The sequence below is a fragment of the Cricetulus griseus genome, chromosome 6 (assembly GCF_003668045.3).
Source record: "Cricetulus griseus strain 17A/GY chromosome 6, alternate assembly CriGri-PICRH-1.0, whole genome shotgun sequence".
Classification (NCBI taxonomy): domain Eukaryota; kingdom Metazoa; phylum Chordata; class Mammalia; order Rodentia; family Cricetidae; genus Cricetulus; species Cricetulus griseus.
In genome coordinates this window covers 27,012,829-27,030,905 of record NC_048599.1, presented here as the reverse complement: position 1 = coordinate 27,030,905, position 18,077 = coordinate 27,012,829, and the positions used below count along the sequence as shown (strand labels likewise).

Here is an 18,077-nt window from a genome sequence, read left to right as displayed (position 1 = left end):
GGGACATCCTAGGAAAGTCAAGGTCCTGAGCATGTCTTTTGCTGTCTTATGTTGCAGAGAGCAGAGAACGTTAATCCGTTTCAAGACCACACTCATGAACACTCTCATGGATGTCCTTCGCCACAGGCCCGGATGGGTGGAAGTGAAAGAGTAAGGCCCTCTCCTCCCTCCTCTCAGCTGTTCTTTCCTGGTCTCCCAGGTCCTGGGCTCATTTTGTCTTCCTTTCAGTAGCTCCTTGGTAGCTCCTGGAACTTGCCTAAAGCAACTTGCCAGCTTGACAAGACTGAGAATCATCTGTTGGGACAAGCCACTAGGCATGTTTGTGAGGGCATTTGTAGATTAGGTTAATCAAGGTGGGTTTTTAACAGTAGGCAGAACCATTGCATGGGCTGCGGGGGAGGGGGCAGTGTCCCAGGTTGAAATTAAAGAGGAGAAAGACAGTTGGGCACCAGCATTCACCCCTTTCTGCTTCCTGGCTGTGGGGGAATTGACCAGCATGCTCCTGCCGCTCTGATGGACTGTATCCCCTCCAACTCCTTCCTCCCTTATATTGCTTCTTGTTCTGTATTTTGGGCGTAGCAATAAGAAAACTAACACAGCATGCAAATGTCCCTGTAGGATTCCAGCCCAGTTCCGGGTGATTTCTGCCCAGTCAGTGTTTCATCACTCTCAGCAGAAACATGGAATGTGATCACATAGACCTGCTGGTCTGCTCACCAGGGATCGGCCTGGCCAAGGACTGCTCTTCCCCTGCCTCTTACTAATCTGTGGCCTAGAGTGAGTGACCTGACTGGCAGGCCTGCATTTATTCCTTTGTGTTAGACTCTGGGGACAGTGACACAGGCAATACGTAGCACGTGGCAGTAGGTGCAATTACCAAGGGCTGAGGCTGGAGCGTGCATCACAGAAACCCACAAGAGGCTGTGGCAGGTGGGAGTTCCTGACGTGAAAGTTCATAGACGGCAGAGTCCGCCCCCTCCACCCCTCCACCCCTCCACCCCCCACCTCCCCACGCTACCGCAATATGGAACACATCTCCTTCTGTCTTCCTATTCTGCTCTCCTCTGAGTGAAGCCTCATCTTCATGACTGAGGCAGAACTTGCCTTCCAATAGCAGTGGCGGGACGAGGCCAGATAAGTGAGATCACCCCTCACCGAGGCCCCGGCAGAATTCAGCCATTTAGTCTGGAGAATGTACACCACATGTTACCAGGTAAATGCAGAGAATTCCAGCTGGGTATGGCGGGGCACGCCTTTAATTTCAGCACTTGGAAGGCAGAGGCAGGCAGATCTCTGTGAGTTCAAGGCCAGCCCGGTCTATAAAATGAGTTTCAGGACAGCCAGGGCTATTACATAGAGGAACCCTGTCTCGGAAAAAATTTTTTTTTAAATTAGTATCCCAAATAGTAAGTTTCATGATGGTGTTGTCACACGTGTATGTCATTGTACTTGCTCATCTCCACATTGCTTCTCCTGTTCCTTCATCCTGCTGGCCCTCCTCCCTAAGTAGACCCTTTCTGCTTTCTTGACCTGTGGAGATGGGTAGTTTCTGGCAGTGCTGCTCCATCCCACAGGCCATTTATATCCTAGCCCATGTGATGTGCTTGGGATTTCCCCAGAGGCTCACTTGTTCCTACTTAAACACCAGCCTTTCGTATCACGTGGCAGTGATTACCAGTTTGTCTCAGTACGTATTATTTTCCCACTTAACATTCAATTAAAAGCCAGGATGTGGCTATTAAACTTTTTAAAAGTCATTTGGAGCTCATTGGAAATAAGGGGCCCACACACTCAGAGACATTCCCATACAGTGTTCTTGCAAAGGACAGATGAATTCCATGCCACCCCATACCCCTGAAGGCCAAGTTCCTATTTGTGATTGGCATCCAGGAGAAATGCCCATCCCCCAGCTGAGAGGAACTAAGACATAATCTAAGTCTTTAGCTGCTGGAAACTGTAACACCCAGAAGAACTTGTTAGCCACTGTTCCCCTTGCTCTATAGAAATTTCAGCCCTCAGCCTCTGGGACATTTGGCCAGCAGCTCCTGCATGCAGGTAAGGGTTTGCAGTGGCCACAGCAGAGTGGAAGTCAGCTTTGGTCATTTTGAGAACACATTGAGAACTTATTGTGCCATCTTCCAAAAAAGGTTCTCATGGCTTCTCCCTGTCCTTGTAGCCTGCAGCCACTGGGATGAAAGAGACAGTATAGGCCTTTGGGAAGTACAAAAGACCCTGACATTCTTCATGGTTTGGTCAGGGTCAGGACTGGTTGAGTTCATCACTTCAGGTAGCCACCTCTGTAGGGAGAGACCCTGGCTATCTGTATCGCTGACCACACCTGTTTGGACATGGTCTCTGGTACATAGAGGGGAAGGATAAAGAGCGAGGAGGAGATGTTCTCTCTCTCTCTCTCTCTCTCTCTCTCTCTCTCTCTCTCTCTCTCTCTTTCTCTCTCTCTCTCTCTCTGGTTCAGGCCAGGTCTTGGAGGCATGTGGGACTGGGCTTCTTGGTTATCAGCTACACGTTGGAGTTGTTCTCATTGTTTTCATTTATAATATACCATCGATAACCATATCTTGTGTACGGTGTGTTCCTTTTCAGCTGGTGTCAGGAGTGGGATTTACAGTTGTGTTCCTTTTCACACCTCCTCACTGCTGTCTGTTTTGAGTTCAGATCCCTGAAGGTGTTTTCCAAAACTGAGCCTACTTCGCCACAATAGGGGGAAAAAACAGCAGGGGTGGAGAGCATTGGTCAGGTTTCCATTGTTTTGGCAAAATATCTTCTAAGACAATCAACTTAAAAATGGGAAAGGATGCTAGGAGCAGTGGCACACACCTTTAATCCCAGCACTAGGAAGGTGGAGACAAGTGGATCTTTGTGAGTTCAAGGCCAGCCAAGGTTACATAGAGAGACCATTCCACTTTTTTTTAAAGTAAAAGTTTATTTGGCTCTGGAGGTCTTGGCTCATGATCAGTTGTCCTTTTCCTCTTAGGCCTATAGCAAGGCCCAACAACGTGGTGGGACCGCATGGTAGCCAGGAGGCAAAGCCAGAAGCCAGAGAGGCGCTAGAACTGGCCCAGTATCCCCTTCAAGGGTATGCTCCTCAGCATCCTTCTGGGCCACATTCCTTAAGGGCTCCCCTACCTCCCAGTATTGCTACAGGCTGATGGTTAAGCTTCCAACACCCCAATCTTTGGGGGACGATAAAATCCAAAGTAAAGCAGCAGGGCAGGGGCAGAGAGGGTAGATTTATTGTTCTACCACCCAACAATGCAGCCTGCAGAAGCAGCAGTGACTGCCCAATGGACGGGCTGTAGGATGTTCAAGCAGGGAGCATCCTACACCTCAGAAATGGAGCAGGTGTGACCAGTCTGTTGAGAAGTACTAGAAGGCACTCTGGGCTCGGGGTGGCTATATCTACTGGTGCCTCAGAGAAGCCAGGTGCTATGGCCAACACACACACACATACACACACACACACACACACACACACACACACACACACACACACACACACCCCTGTTCCACCTGCTCATGTTGTGTGCTGGGAGAACCTGGCAATGCCTCAGTCCCCAGGTCTAATCCTTGTCTTCCCCACTGCAGTGAAGGTGAGTGGGATTTCTACTGGTGTGACGTCAGCTGGCTTCGTGAGAACTTTGACCACACCTACATGGATGAGCACGTGCGGATCAGCCACTTCCGGAACCACTACGAGGTGAGTGTCAGCTTTCAGGCCTGACAAGTGAGAATGGTTCTAGACCAGCAGGCTGGCTATTGGAGTCCTTTTGACTATTCCTGCTACTCTGAGGGTGAAAGCAGAGGCTGGGATCAAGAGGTGGACAAGGGGCCAGCAAGATGACACAGCAGATAAAGGCTTTTATGGCCAAGTCTGAGGACGTGAGTTCAGTCCCTAAGAGTAGTAGGAGCGACTGATACCCAGAAGTTGCTCTTTGACCTCTGATACTAGTGGGTTCTATCAGTTAAATACTGACAATACTGGAAAAGGGCTCAAAACAAAAGGAAAGCTTATTGGCAAGTGTTATAACTCTCTAGACAAAAACAAAAAACAAAAACAAAAAAATCTTCTCTAGACAGAGAGGGGCCCAGAGCTGGGTACCGCTGACTCTAAGGAAGCCTGGGGGTCTCTCTAGGGTTCAGTTGTCCCCATCTCCATAACTCTCCCTACTCTTCCATTTGTCTTTTGTTTTTGAGATGGGGTCTCTCTATGTAGACCTGGCTGTCCTGGATCTCACCATGTAGAGCAGGCTGGCCTGGAACTCACAGAGATCCACCTGCCTCTGAGATTAAAGGTGTGGGCCACTATGCCAGGCCTTCTGTTGGTCGTAAAGTGTCTGTGTGTCCCTTCTGTAGTAAGGGTTGGGTTGTTTTTTTCTGTCTACAAACACGGAATCTGTAATTGGACCACCAACCAGCCTTGGTGCATGAGTAGGGAAGCAACCATTTATAGGGACCTTGCCTTGGTACACGGTTACAGAGACAACTGTTGGTTTACTGGGATCAGGGTGGTCCCCCAACACTCTCGTCCCTCTGTGGTATATGGGGGAAAGAAACTCACTGCAGGTGAAGGAAAATGTCCTAATTTGAGGGAAATGAAAACTTAATGTGGAGAACTAAGGCTCAGAAAGGGGGTTATCATGTCCTCTTTCTCTCATTTTAGCACCCCCCATAAATAAATGTAATGAACTATTGTTTCTAAAAAGAGGTGGACAAGGCAGGGATCAGGAGGCTCACCGTCTGCCCTTGTCCCCTGCTGCCCAGCTTACCAGAAAGAACTACATGGTAAAGAATCTCAAGCGTTTCCGGAAGATGCTGGAGCGCGAAGCCGGGAAGGTAGAGGCAGCCAAGTGTGACTTCTTCCCCAAAACCTTTGAGATGCCCTGTGAGTACCATCTGTTTGTGGAGGAGTTCCGAAAGAACCCCGGAATCACCTGGATCATGAAGCCCGTGAGTGCCTCTGCACAGAGAGTCGGGGTGAGGGGGTGGCATTTGGGGTCCCAGGAATGAATCCTTTCTGTCCCTGCGAAGTTCCATGAAAAATAAGCAACTCTGTCCCAGAGCTATGCTGTAGGTGTCTTGCCTGAGCTCACAGGCAGGGGAGCCTGGCATGGAGCATTCCCTCCACACCCACACCCAAGGCTTCTGCTCCAGTAGAGAACCCTGGCAGAAAAGCGCCTTTGCAGGCCCCTCAGGCCTTCTGAACCAGACACTTGGGGAGTCCTGTACCTGGCTTTCCTGCAGAGTTGCCAGCTGCAGTGTGTTTGGCAACCACTGCCTTAGACTCTTTTATTTTAAAAAAAATGTAGATTTATTTTTTATCTTATGTGTGTATAATGAGAGCCGAGAGCCGATCCATAGTCTGTAAGGTTAAGATATCTTTATTCAGATAAACATCAGCCAAATGCAAGCCAGAGCATGCCAGGGACAGCAAGGCAGGCAAGCCAGAGAGAAGGCTCTCCCATGTGCCTTGCAGCCCCTTAAAAACCTATTATGCGTCATTCTGACCTCACCTTGACCATGCCCTGACAGGCGTGGTCAGGCACACCTATAGCCAGCTTCTAACAGGCGTGGCTTACTGTCTCCTACATGTGTGTTTTGCTTGCATGTGTGTCTATGCACCACTTGTGTGCAATGCCCAAAGAGCCAGAAGAGGGCATAGGATCCTGGAGTTACAGACAGATGTGAGCTGCCATGTGGGTGCTGGGAATTGAACCTGGGTCATCTGGAAGAGCAGTGAGTGTTCTTAATTGTTGAACCATCTCCCCAGGCTCTGCCTTCCAATTTTGCCACTCAAAGCCACCTAAGACCATCAGCAAGAGCAAGGATGCTCCCCCACATGAATTAGACTAGAGCGCTCAGGCTCACCCCATCTGCCCAGCGACTACCTTTGAACCTGCTCCTGGGTAAGGTGTGTGCACAAATTTGTTTATTTTGTCCTGGTTGTCCTAGAACTTGCTATGTAGACCAGGCTCCCTCAAACTCATAGAGATCCTTTGCCGATACCTCCCGAGGGCTGGGATTGAAGGTGGGCAGCACTGCTCCCAGCCACACAGGTTTGTGAAACTGACCAGACCTTCCTGGGGCAGGCGGGGGGTGGGGGGAGAGGGAAGAAACTTCCTGGACTCTTGGAAATGATGAGAGCAACTGTCCATGGTTGTGCCTCTGATTCCCAGCCTTTCATCTAACCCATGTGCTATGTGTCTAACGTGCAGCTTCAGGGAAACCAAGCCTGTGACAGTCTTGGGTCAGCACAGTTTATATGTGAAGCAGTAGGTGGCCCAGTGGGCCTTAGCTCAGGGTCACACAGCTCTCAGGTGGCAGAGATAGAATTAAAATCCAGGAAGGTACGAGGCAAGGCAGGAGGAATGTTATGAGTTTAAGGCCACCCCAAGCTGCACTGTGAGTTCCGGGACAGCTTGGGCAATCCAGTAAGACCCTAGCTCAGAAAACAGAAAGAAAACAAACCCCAGGCTCAGCTGAGTGGAAGCAGCACCTGTTCTCATTCCCCAGCCAGTGTGCCTCAGCTAGGGGACACACGCCCAGCACTACCCACTGCTGTCATGGTATTGCCACTAACAAAGGCAGTGGGCTGGGAAAGGAAGCGACTTAATAAGCAATTGCTGGTTCCCAATTAGCAGAAAATCCCGCCTGATGCAGCTGGGGCTGCCTGTAGCTCTCTGCTCATCCTCTGCCTCCACCAGATTGCCGCAGCAGCCTGTTCAGGACTCTGGGAGCCACCTTCCTGGGGGACATTGTGGACCAGCGTGCTTTCCTTTGCACTACTTCCCCAAGTCCATCCCCCTCTAGGCCCCTGTGTGAAGCGGCTACACCTTCATCAGCCAATCCCTACAGAAGGCTATGCCCTGCTGCTGTTCCCTCACCCTCTTCTTGGGCAGCCTCTTAGGCACAGAAAATATAAGGGGCTTTGGCAATGCCCCACCCCACCACAGTACCACTCTGCAGACTCTTGGGGCCCTAGGACCATCCATCTCTCAGCTTTACTCTCTTAGGGATAATAAGAATAGGCCTTCAGCCCCTGGGCACAATAGTGCATGCTTGTAATCTCAGCACTTGGGAGGTAGAGGCAAGAGGATCAGAAATTCAGGGTCATCCTTGGCTACAGAGCAAGGGCTGTGGTTTAGCCTTGGCACTTGTGAGAACACCAGATGTGGAGGCCTGTGCCAACAATACTGAGTTGTTAGAGATGAAGGATCCCTGGGGCTCACTGGCCAGCCAGTCTGGCTGAATTGCTGAGCCCCAAATCCCAATGAAAACTCCTGTCAAAGTGAATATGCTGGGCACTGTGGATGTACAGATTAAGATACACGGCACTAGGATAATAAAGGTTAATTTTATTTGGGGAGAAGTCACTTACATGAGAAACCGATAACCCCCAAGTTCCAGTTCTGAGGATTAATGCCCAGCTGCTCTCTATGACCCGACTGGAACCAAGAGAGAGCAAGCCTGTCCTGGACCCCAGACCAAATCCCACACCTCACATATGCACCTGTGACCACGACCAAATGGCATGGTTAGCGCTACAGGTGCATAGTTGGATCTCCTACTACAGGGTACCGTGCCTTTAATCCCAGCAGTTAGGAGGCAGAGCTAGCTGGATTGCTGTGACTTCGAAGCTAGCATAGTCTTCATAGTTCTAGGACAATCAGAGCTATACAGAGAGACCCTATCTCAAAATGAAGAGCTAAGGTGAACAGTTTCTGAAGAATGACAACTGAGGTTGACCTCTGGCTTCTACACACATGTGCACATAACCGGTACATTAACCACACACCTGTGTGTGCCCCAACACATATAAATGTGCACACACAAATAAAAACTAAAAAAAAGATCAAGCAAACAAATAAATAGGTCTTTGGGTTTGGCCATGAAAAGTCCAGTCTAAGGGCTGAGGACAATGCTCAGGGGTAAAGTGTTTACCTAGCCTTCCTGAGACCCTGAAAAAGGTAAAACAAAAACAGAATTTAAGTTCTGTGTAGTATAAAAGAAATCACACACTTCCAACTTTTCCCCTTCCTGTCCTTGCATCCAAACTGCTCTGCTGGGACAGAGGTCCTGGGCCAGGTCCAGACCCCAGGACCACTGCAGCTCTTCTAGTCATGCTCAGGGTACAAGGCAGCACGTGTGTGGGTCAGGACTGTGCCTGTCCATCAGTCTGTGTGTCCGTGAAGCTGCTCTAAGCCCAGGTTGTGATACTGTGGATAACCCCAGATGTCCCCCACTCTAAGGCATTGTTTTGATCTGCTGAGTCTGAATGGAGGTGCTGAGGCTGTCATTGAACCTCCTGAGAGCTGTCCTACATGGTTTGTAAAGAGCAGGGAGGGTCTCACTATCTCTGGCTGTCCTGGAGCGCACTATGTATATTAGGCTGGCCTTGAACTCACAGAGATCCACCTGCCTCTTCCTCCTGTGTGTTGGGGTTAAAAATGTGAGCCACCATGCCTGGACTAGATTTAGGAGTTTTGAACAGTATTGAAACTGTTAGGACAGTGGGGAGGCTTTTGAAGTCAGAATGAATGCATTTCACACTGGGATGGCCACGGCCCTATGGGGCCAGGGCAGAATACTGTGGTTTAAAGTGATGTGTTTGTGTGTCAAGTTGGCAAAGCTGAGACTTGTGATGATAGCACATTGTCAGCTTGATTGGATTAATAAACACCTACAAAATTAATGAGGCATATCCTTAGGGGTGTCTGGGGGGTGTTTCCACAGAGGTTTAATTGACTGAATGAAAGGGGAGGAAGGAAGAGGCATTTTCCTTTCTCTGCTTCCAGCTCTGTCCAGATGTGAGCAAACCACCTGCTGTCAGGCCTTCTGAAGCCTGGGTGGGCATGGCGGGCCTGGCGGGCCTGGCGGGCCTGGCGGGCCACTGCTCTGAAAACAGAGGGAAGGAGGCTTTGCACCCACTGGGTGCATTCATGCCAGAGAAAGATGCCTCAGGGGGTTCCTACTCAGGAGCTCAGATAGCTAAAGGACTGAGCTGGCATCAGAAGCCAGAGTTGGTCTCACAGGCCGTAGAAGCCAGGCCAGATAGCAGGTCAAAGCTCTGTACAGGTTCTGCTGGGAACCATCAGGCATCTAAGTGATAGATACAGCTTAATCCCTGGGGATGGCCTGTAGCTCAGCGGTACAGTGCTTGCTTAGCAAAAGCCAGATCCTGGGTTTGATCCTCAGCAACACACACACACACACACACACACACACACACACACACACACACACACTCACTTTGCACGCATGTGTGCACTCACAGGCACACATGCCAACATACCGTTTAATGATTGCTTAACAAAACTACCCTGCAGTACCAATGAACTGTGGGGTGTGGAGAGGGTAGTGGGCACACTGGCCATGTTCCTATGCAAGCCCAGGCAGGTTGAACTTCTCAGAATGCAGGAACACGACCGGATACCAAGGACTCTCCCCCAGCCCCCTCGCCTCTGGGAGGCCATGAATTACCTGTGGTGTGGTGCAGTAAAGGCAGAATGATTCCAGTATTAGCTGAAGCAAAACCTAATTAGGAAGGCAAATTGATTTCCAAAAAAAGCATTGGATGATATGTTCCAGGACTGGCCGAGATGGTTTTTTAATTGTCTGTCCTTCTGCATTATTCATGCAAATGTATGTCTTTGCAGCAAAGCCCAGTTCCTTTTCCTCCTCCAGCCCCACGGGTTTGAAAAGCCCTTCCTCTGGGCAGCGACAAGAGCCCACAGGGAGATGGACACAGAGATGAGCTGGTGAAGGCCCTGGGAATAGGGGCCAGGGAAGGACTCTGAGCCAGGCTCTTCCTTTTTTCATCCCCAACTCATCTCCCCCACCCCCACCCTCAGGTCGCCCGATCTCAGGGGAAGGGCATCTTTCTCTTCCGGAAACTGAAGGACATCATGGACTGGAGGAAGGTGAGCCCCCTTCTTCTTCTCCCCCAAAGTCTCAGCCTCCAGGAGAAGGCCACACCTTCCTTCTCCCAGAACGCACAGGGGTGCCCACCAAGGTTGCACACAAGGGTGTCAGTTCTGGGTTCAAATCCTGACCTTGCCCCGCCCTTTCTCGTGCCTGCTGAGGGTTCAATGTGAGGATGAGCAGGATCCCAGTTAGCAGCTGTGCTCTCAAAGACTTCTGAAGCCTGGGGGAGACAGCGGTGCTAGGGGTAGGGAGCAGGAGGACTTGACTCCCAGTGGCTACAAGCAAGTGCTCAATAAATAAATATCTTTCCCATTACACATGTGCCTATGTATCCGGTGCTCCTGCCAGGGCACTGTGGGAAAGAAGCTCACCATTGTGGAGGCGCAGCCTGCCCGTGCCAACACGAACCCCTCAGGCAGCCATGTGAGTAGAAGTGTGAGGAGGGCCGGGAGGGAGAGGCCTGGCTGCCCGGGGGGGGGGCCCGCCATGGCTCGGTGGAAGGGGGCATTTCCCCATAGCCAGAAGTCCCTAGTCCAAGTGCTTACCTCTGGTGGCTTGTGAGCCTAGAGAGTGTGTGACTCTGGGGTTTGATCTTAACTCTTCATGAGGCCATTGAGATGGGGGGGGGTCACAGGGAGGGTTGTGCCTGTGAGTGTCGCTGTCCCTTGAGCTGGTGGGTAAGAGGAGAAAGGGACGGCCCCACTCTGATGTCCTCTAGGCATCGCTGTGCTAGAACTTCTACAGCCATGGCATGGGTGACTTCTCTTTCCAGGCTAAGCACTGGGCTCCCAAAGGGGGATTGGCCCTCTCTTCCTCCCCTTCCACCCCTCCTCCCTCCCTCCAGGGCTTCCCCTTCCCTTCCTTCTTTCCTTCTCCCCACACACCCCTTTCTGACAGAAGCCAGAGCCTTTGCACACTGGGCATGTGATCTGCCACTAAACTCATCAAAGGGCTAAAATTTTGAAATTTCATTTCCTCTGAGAATTGAAGCTGCAAGAGGGATGGTTGAGTGGCAGCTGCTTGGCTATCAGGCACATAGCCCTGCCCCCTTTTTCTCCAGCAGTGCCCCTCCCTCAATGGAGTAAACTGTCTAGAACACACGATTTAGCATTTTGACTATTTGCATGCATTCAGGGAGGCAGAGATTGAGAGTCTTCATCAATTACTCCCCTTCCTTAGAGACAGGGCCTCTCACTGAATCTGGAAGCTCACCTATTCAGCTGGACTGGGTAGCCAGTGAGCTCTAGGGATCCTCCTGTCTCAGCAGCCCTCCCCCCCACAAGTGCAGGGATTACCTGCCTGTTTTTAGTGGGTGTTGGGGATCTGAACTCAGGTCCTCACACTGTGTCTCCAGCAGTTTGCTGACTGAGTCCTCTTTGACCATTTTTGATGTTCAGTTCTGAAGTACAGGGAGGATTCCCTTGGTGCACTTGTCATGAAACCCCATGGCCAGAGCATTTGCACCCCCTCAAGTCAAAACTCTGTGTGTTCCATACTGACCTCCACCGCTCTCCTGCTTTCTGAGGATGTGACTACTCCAGTGACTTGGAGAAGTGGATCCTTTGTTGCTGGTTTATTTCAGGCAGACACTGACTTTGGGATTTGTCCATGCCCATGCCTTTTTATCAATATGAATGTAAATGTTAATTCCCACATGTGGCCAGCGGCTGCCTTCTGGGGCAGCACAGGTCTAAGAGTAATTCAGGCTCTGGGCTCAAACTGCATACGGCTCCATATCCCTGCTGGATCCTGGCCAGTTGTGTGACTTCAGACAAGTCACTCTACCTCTCTGTGCTTCAGGTGTGCATCTGAAATGGGGGTTGCATTATTCTTACCTGAGAGGATCCATATAAGAATCCAATCAGATACCCCAGGTATAGTGCCTGGCGTGACACCCAGCACACATGACACTCTCAATGTGTGTTCCTGATCAATATTGTCACAACCAGGACCCAAGGAGTTCTGATGACCAGAAAGATGAGATACCAGTGGAGAACTATGTGGCTCAGCGTTATGTGGAAAACCCCTACTTGATAGGAGGTAAGATGGTTGGGTTGTGTCTGACCCCTGCCCTCTGACCATTCAGTCAACACATAAGTCAGAAAAGACCTGGCCTGTCATCAGGCCTGAAAGGGGACATAGACAGAGACCTGTCCTGTACTCTCCTACCTCCTAGCTGTGGCCTGTAGGACTCCCCCAGCCTGGCATGCTCTTCCTACTCCCACGGGGGTCAGGGGGATTCTCCTCGGAAGCCAGTTCATCCATTCATGCTTTCAACAGTGAAACATTTACAAAGCCTCCTTGGTGCCAGCCACTGTCCTGGACTCTGCCCTAAGAGCTCCATATGAGCTCCATATGAGCTCCATATGTACTCCATATGTACTTGGAGCAGGCAGCAGCAAGCCTGAAGGAGTCCAGCCACACAGTGCTGTGGAGAACGGGGCAAGGGGACAGAGGATGACATGGGGATCAGGACAGGTCACCTCTGGGATGGCCTGTGAGTAGACATGGAGGAAGAGTGCTGCTGGGAGAGGCCATTCCCAGGGCAGAGGCTGCTGGGAACAGTGGCTTCCCTGAAGCCCAGGCAGCTGTCCTGGGCTTTCCCATGTGTTTATGAATTACCTAAGGAGTCTCACTATAGCCATGACCTCCCCCACCCTCTTCCCTGTCCTCTGACAATGACCATTGATGGGGGGGCAGCCTCTGGGTCTCTTCACTTTTTCCCTGCCCCAGTGACTTCAGGTCTCTGTCCCCAGCCAAGAACCCAAATCACTTGGACTCTCCCAGTGACTTCATACCAATGTGCCTCAGACTCAGAACTGCCCCCAAGTCTGGCTCACTCTCCAGCTTTTCTACCTGGGCCATGGCTTCTGTTCCCCCAAGTTGCTAAGCCAGAGTCTGGGAAGTCTGTGGTGTCCTTGGTCCTTCCTTGCCACTGCTCTCTCTCTTTTTAATTTGTGCTTCTTATTTTAATTATGTGTAGGTGCTTGTGTCTGTGTGTGGGTATGTGCAGGCCAGTGCAGGTGCCTGCAGAGGCAAGAGGTATGGGTTCTCTTGGAGCTGGAGATAAGGAGGCGTGAGCACCCCTCCCCCCACTCCAATGTGTGTGCTGAGTGCTGAATCAGGTCCTGTGGGGGAGCAGCACACACTCTTAACCACCGAGTCATCTCCCCAGCCCCCTTTCTCCTGTTCTTCACCAAGCTCCTCAGTTCTAAAGCTGCTTGTCTCTCTTTTCACTGTCCCAGTCTTAGCTGCTGTTGTCTCCCTCCCGGATGGCTGTTCCTGCCCACTGGTGCCCCATTGCCCTGGTCCCTTAGACTCCACGCCAACACAGTAGTCAGTAGCCATGCCTCAGGACCTGGCAGAGGGTCATGCGTGATGGTAGACGCATCATTTTGTCTCTTTTGCACCCCTAGGGAAGGAAGGGGTGGAGTCACAGGTAGGGATGAAGGGAGTGAGGGCTACTATGGAGAGAAGGCAGGGCCTTCTGGGTAAAGGAAGACAGGCGAGGAATGAGGTGGCAGGGGAACACTCTAGCCAGTGGCTCCTTGTGGTTTATAGAACAAACCTCAAAGACTGCATGGAGATTTGGCCCAGTCTGCATTACTGTCCTCAACCACACATGTCCTGGCCCCTGCCACCTGTCTCCTTTCTTTCCCTTCCCCTGGGCCCAGGCACTTTGCCCATCTGTATGTAGGTCTAACCAGAAGGTCTTACCCAGCTTGGGCTGGGCCTACACATGTCTGTGTGTCTGTCAGTCAGTCTCCACCTCTCATAGGGCCTTCCTTGACCACTAAACTTCTCACCTTGTCCCAACACTGCCCCACCCAACCTCTCCCTGTGCCCTGTGTAGGTGTGCTTGGAGCCTCAGATAGGCAGATCCCTGCTGTTTGTCCATCTCCTAATGTGATCTGAAGCCTACCCACAATCTGACAGCCAGGCAGTATCTGTTACACCAACCAGTTCTTTCCCACAGGCCGAAAGTTTGACCTGCGAGTCTATGTCTTGGTTATGTCGGTGAGTCACTGCAGCCGGGCTTCCCGTGAGCCCAGGGACATGGAGGGAGGCCACTGAGGTGGATGTCCCTAGTGTCACATCGTAGCTGTCCGTGTCTACAGCTGTAGTCCTCCCATCTCTCACTCAGATCTGCAGGTAACCATAGCAAACAGGCACTGAGCACCTACTGAGCGCCAGGCCCCAGCACTCAGCAGGCTCTCACTGCATTGTAACAACTCCGAGGCCTCGGTTATTCGCCTCAGTTTACAGATGAGAATGGATGCATAAAGTTTGATTAAGAGTGCTTGGGAGGCAGAAGTAGGAGGAGCTCAAGCTCAAGGCCAGCTTGGTCTCCATAGTGAGGTCCAGACGAGTCAGTTGTACAGCAAGATCCTGTCTCAAAAAAGTAAAAACAAAAACAGGCACAGCAAAGTTGAATGACTCACTCAAGGTCACAGAGTAGGTAAACACAGAGAGGTGAATGACTTGCCCAAGGTCACACAGCAGGTAGATTGCCAAACTAAGATTCAAATCCAGACAGCGGAGCTGCAGAGTGTGCTGTATTCCCTTTGCCCACTTAAAATTCCTCCATTTATTAATTCAGCACCTATTTAAATCTTCATGATGTACACTCCACTGGGAACAAGAATTCACAGTGTGTCAGGCTTAGCCCATCCTTCAGGACCTTGAGGTCCTGGTGGATTGGGGTCGTCATGCATTGGGGTAGACACATCATTTTTTCTTTTGCACCCCTAGGGGCAGGAAGGGATGGAGTCACGGGGTGGCAGTGGAGGGAATGATTGAAGGCTGCTGTGGAGAGGGGCAGGGCCTTCTGGGTAGAAGGAAGACAGGTGAGGAACTGGGTGGCGGGGGACACGCTGGACATCATTTCTCCTTTCCTGTCTCCCTCACCCCACCAGTACATCCCTCTGCGGGCTTGGCTGTACCGAGATGGCTTTGCCAGGTTCTCCAACACCCGCTTCACACTGAACAGCATCGATGACCATTGTATCCTTCCAAGGATATTCCTTCCAGTCCCCTCCTCCAGTCAGCCTCCCTCCTCCTCCCCCTACCCTGGGAACGTTTCCACCCCAAGGACACTTGCCAGGGTCCCTGGGATCTGAGCACAAGAGTCCCTACTCAAGATCAGCTCAGTTCTTTCTCTCCAGGGGTTCCCAGGCTCTCAGGGGAAGGATCTGCTCAGAGCAGTGCCCCTCAAATGTCTCTGTTGGATGGTGGTCTTCACGGGTGTCCAGCACTCAGGTTTACACGTATTCACAGGAGAGGACAGGTTGAGCCTCCCAGAACCTCTTCATCCTTCTTCATGCATCGTCACAGTGCTCCTCTCAGTCACTCAGTCACCAACCTATTGGTAGACGCCACACTGTCCTGCAAAGCTGGGGGAGGAGGAGGATGTGTGTGTGTGCTCGGCGGGTGTATAAAGTACTGTGACCCTCAGAATGAGCTGCCAAGACAGATGCACATACGCCGTGACCAGCAAGCCTCTTCAGTGTGTATATCACAGATACACACACAACATGGGAACAGATGGGCTTAAAGGCTGCACATGGCATAGCCTTGATGGAAAGCAGAACCCAGGCGACAAGAAAGGCGGCATTTCTGCAATGGAATACTACACAACTGTTAAGTGGAATGCTACGGGGGAAAGTAGAAGAGCAAAAAGTTTACTCCCATTCAGGTCAAACCAAGTCTGTGGTTGGTTTGTTGTTTTGTGTATAGACGTTTCTGAATGATAGATAAGAAACAAAACAGAGCTGGGGGTATGGCTCAGTGGGAGAGCCCTTGCCTTATATGCAAGGGCCTAGGTTTAATCCCAGCACTGCCAAGAAAAGAAGGAAGGAAGGAAGGAAGGAAGGAAGGAAGGAAGGAAGGAAGGAAGGGAAGGAAGGAGAAAGGAAGAAAGGAAGGAAGGAAAAAGGAATGGAGGCAAGAAAGAAAAACTAGACACAGAAACTGTCTTGGGGAGGAAAAATGAGTGGAAATCAGATTATCTACATACATGTGCGTGCATATATAACGTATTATCTATCACATATATAAAACATTTTTTTTTACTTTTGAGCCAGGTGAATGTATTGCCTACAAATCATACACATTTTTTTAAATAAAAAGACTGCTGGATATGATACATGTAAGGCACATACCTGTTAATCTCAGCATGTGGGAGGTTTGAGACAGGAAGATTTTGAGTTTGAGGTCACTTTAAGCCATAAAGTGAGACCCTGTGTTAAAAAACAAAATCAGGACTGGGCTGTAGCTCAGCTAGCAGGGTATTTTTTCTGGCATGCACAAAGCAACTGGGTTCCATCCCCACGCCCAATAAACAGGCTGTAATGACACAAGCCTATAATCCCAGGTCTTGGAAGTTGGAGGCAGGGGGCTCAGAAGTTCAAAGTCATTTTCAGCTATAGAGTGAGTTGGGGCCATCCTAGGCTACATAAGAACACGCATCAGTAACAAAACAAATAGGCAGTTTTTGTTTTGTTTTGTTTTGAAATTTTTAGAACTGAGCTTCAAAAGAGAATTGAAGGACAGCCCAGGCTACCGGGGGTGAGAGGGCTGGCGGGCCTGACTGCACACAGGGTCCGCACGCTGATGGGAAGATTCCAGCCTGGGCTTTGAAGCCAGCCTCCTCTCTCTGCCCTGAGTGAATCTTTCAGTCTAAGTGTGCACCTTAAGTAACACATTTGCATTGCCTGCCCATTGCTTGGGCCCTCCTGTGCATGCTTGTGCATGCTTTATGACTTACTTTCCTTGTTTTGCTGACTCCATTTCTACTACATTAATTTCATTAAAATTAAGTAACACATACAAAACACATGGAGCGCCGTCGGCCCCAGTGACACTTCAGTCAATGCTGTGTCAGAGTGCTGGTGCAGCCCTGTGCACCCTGAGGACATACTGAAGAAGCCAGGCCCTTCCTAGGGGCCGTTTCCATGAAATGAGGCTTTAGTCACTAAATATTCACATGAAAGACCACACAGCACTTTCTACTCTTCTTTTAAATGTTTCTACAGGAAACTGCAGAAAAGACTATGAAGGAGCATCAGGGTCCCCCACTGGCCAGGAGCTCACCTGTCCTCAGGGTCCCCCACTGACCTAGAACTCACCTGTCCTCTGGGTCCCCCACTGGCCTGGAGCTCACATGATCTGCTGGGCTGGCCTGCTGGCTCTAGTGATCCTGTCTCTCCCCTCAGTGCTGGGACTACAAGCACATGCCACCATGTTCAGAGCTGGTTGGTTGGTTTTGAGACAGGGTTTCATCATGTATCCCTGGCTGGCCTGATACTCAATTTGTAGACCAGACTGACCCTGAACTCATAGAGATTCATTTGCCTGTGCCTCCTGAGTGCTGGTACTAAACATGTGTGCCACCATGCTTGGCCATTCTCAGAGGTTTTTTCCTGTGGCATCTGGAGATCAAACGCCTCATGCTTGGGAGGCAAGCGCTTTATGATGGAGCTGTTGCCCAACTCTAAACATATCAACCTTTAAAATAATAATTTTTTAATCACAAAACAAGAAATGCCAATTTTAACTTTGGTATATGTAATATATAGTGTACATGCAATAATTCTCTCTCTCATCCATATATATAATATATATATATATATATATATATATATATATATACACACACACACACACACACACACACACACACACACACACACACAAATACAACATAATTCAGCCTGAGTGCTGTGAGTGGGTTACAGGGCATTGATCTACATGGTACTCAATATCTGCCAAGCACATCAAAATACTGAGGTGTCAGAATGCCCTGACAGGGACATGTGTGAATGTGGGTGATTGGTTTCTTAACAATCCATTTCTACTTTTTCCCCAAGAGAGGTAATAAAATCTACAGGTATTGTTGGATATATTAAAATATACTGTCCCCCTTGGATTTATTGTGGGAGGGTTTGGGGGAGGAAAGGGGAGGGGGAAGTGTCATAATTATATTACAGATTATGGCATTCCCCCTCCCTTCCTCCCTCCTGCCTCTTTTTGGAACTCAAAGCTTCCTTTTTCATAGGCCTGGGGGAGTGATGCTGAGGAGGGGTTTTGAATGGTGGGCACTGTCCTTCTCTGAGCCTCTAAAGTGTCACCCATGAGAT

General features: G+C 50.2%; 1 protein-coding gene across 1 annotated transcript in view; it reads left to right on the top strand.

Annotated features, from left to right (window-relative positions):
* The window catches only part of Ttll9 (tubulin tyrosine ligase like 9), a 39,519-nt gene that overhangs the window by 12,770 nt on the left and 8,672 nt on the right, over positions 1-18,077 (top strand). Inside the window, exons 3-10 of the mRNA XM_035447031.1 lie at positions 58-150; positions 3,604-3,715; positions 4,780-4,965; positions 9,867-9,935; positions 10,288-10,362; positions 11,889-11,979; positions 13,916-13,956; positions 14,856-14,943. Coding sequence (XP_035302922.1) covers positions 58-150; positions 3,604-3,715; positions 4,780-4,965; positions 9,867-9,935; positions 10,288-10,362; positions 11,889-11,979; positions 13,916-13,956; positions 14,856-14,943 — 755 coding nt within the window. The remainder of the gene's footprint in view (positions 1-57; positions 151-3,603; positions 3,716-4,779; positions 4,966-9,866; positions 9,936-10,287; positions 10,363-11,888; positions 11,980-13,915; positions 13,957-14,855; positions 14,944-18,077) is intronic.